General features: G+C 47.7%; 1 protein-coding gene across 1 annotated transcript; it reads left to right on the top strand.

The window, feature by feature from the left end:
• Nucleotides 1-3: 3 nt before the first annotated feature.
• LOC107734648 (26S proteasome non-ATPase regulatory subunit 7-like) lies at nucleotides 4-276 on the top strand (the record flags this gene model as incomplete). The annotated part of the gene is made up of 1 exon (XM_016546626.1): nucleotides 4-276. A coding segment is annotated over one exon (273 nt), but the record flags the coding sequence as incomplete, so codon positions are not given.
• Between the last annotated feature and the right edge of the window lie 5 nt (nucleotides 277-281).

Below are 281 nucleotides of genomic sequence, written 5' to 3'. Positions count from 1 at the left end.
ACCGGCAAACTGCCCATCAACCACCAGATAATTTATCAGCTGCAGGACGTGTTCAATCTGCTGCCTGATGTCAACCTGCAGGAGTTTGTCAAGGCCTTCTACCTGAAGACCAACGATCAGATGCTTGTGGTCTATCTGGCCTCGCTCATCCGCTCTGTAGTGGCGCTCCACAATCTCATCAACAACAAAATAGCGAACCGTGACGCAGAAAAGAAAGAGGGCCAAGAGAAAGATGACAGCAAGAAAGAAAAGAAGGACGAGAAGGATAAAGATAAGGACAA

The sequence above is a fragment of the Sinocyclocheilus rhinocerous genome, unplaced genomic scaffold, assembly GCF_001515625.1.
Source record: "Sinocyclocheilus rhinocerous isolate Xijiao unplaced genomic scaffold, SAMN03320098_v1.1 C34634512, whole genome shotgun sequence".
Taxonomy (NCBI): domain Eukaryota; kingdom Metazoa; phylum Chordata; class Actinopteri; order Cypriniformes; family Cyprinidae; genus Sinocyclocheilus; species Sinocyclocheilus rhinocerous.
This window is presented reverse-complemented; position numbering and strand designations above follow the sequence as displayed.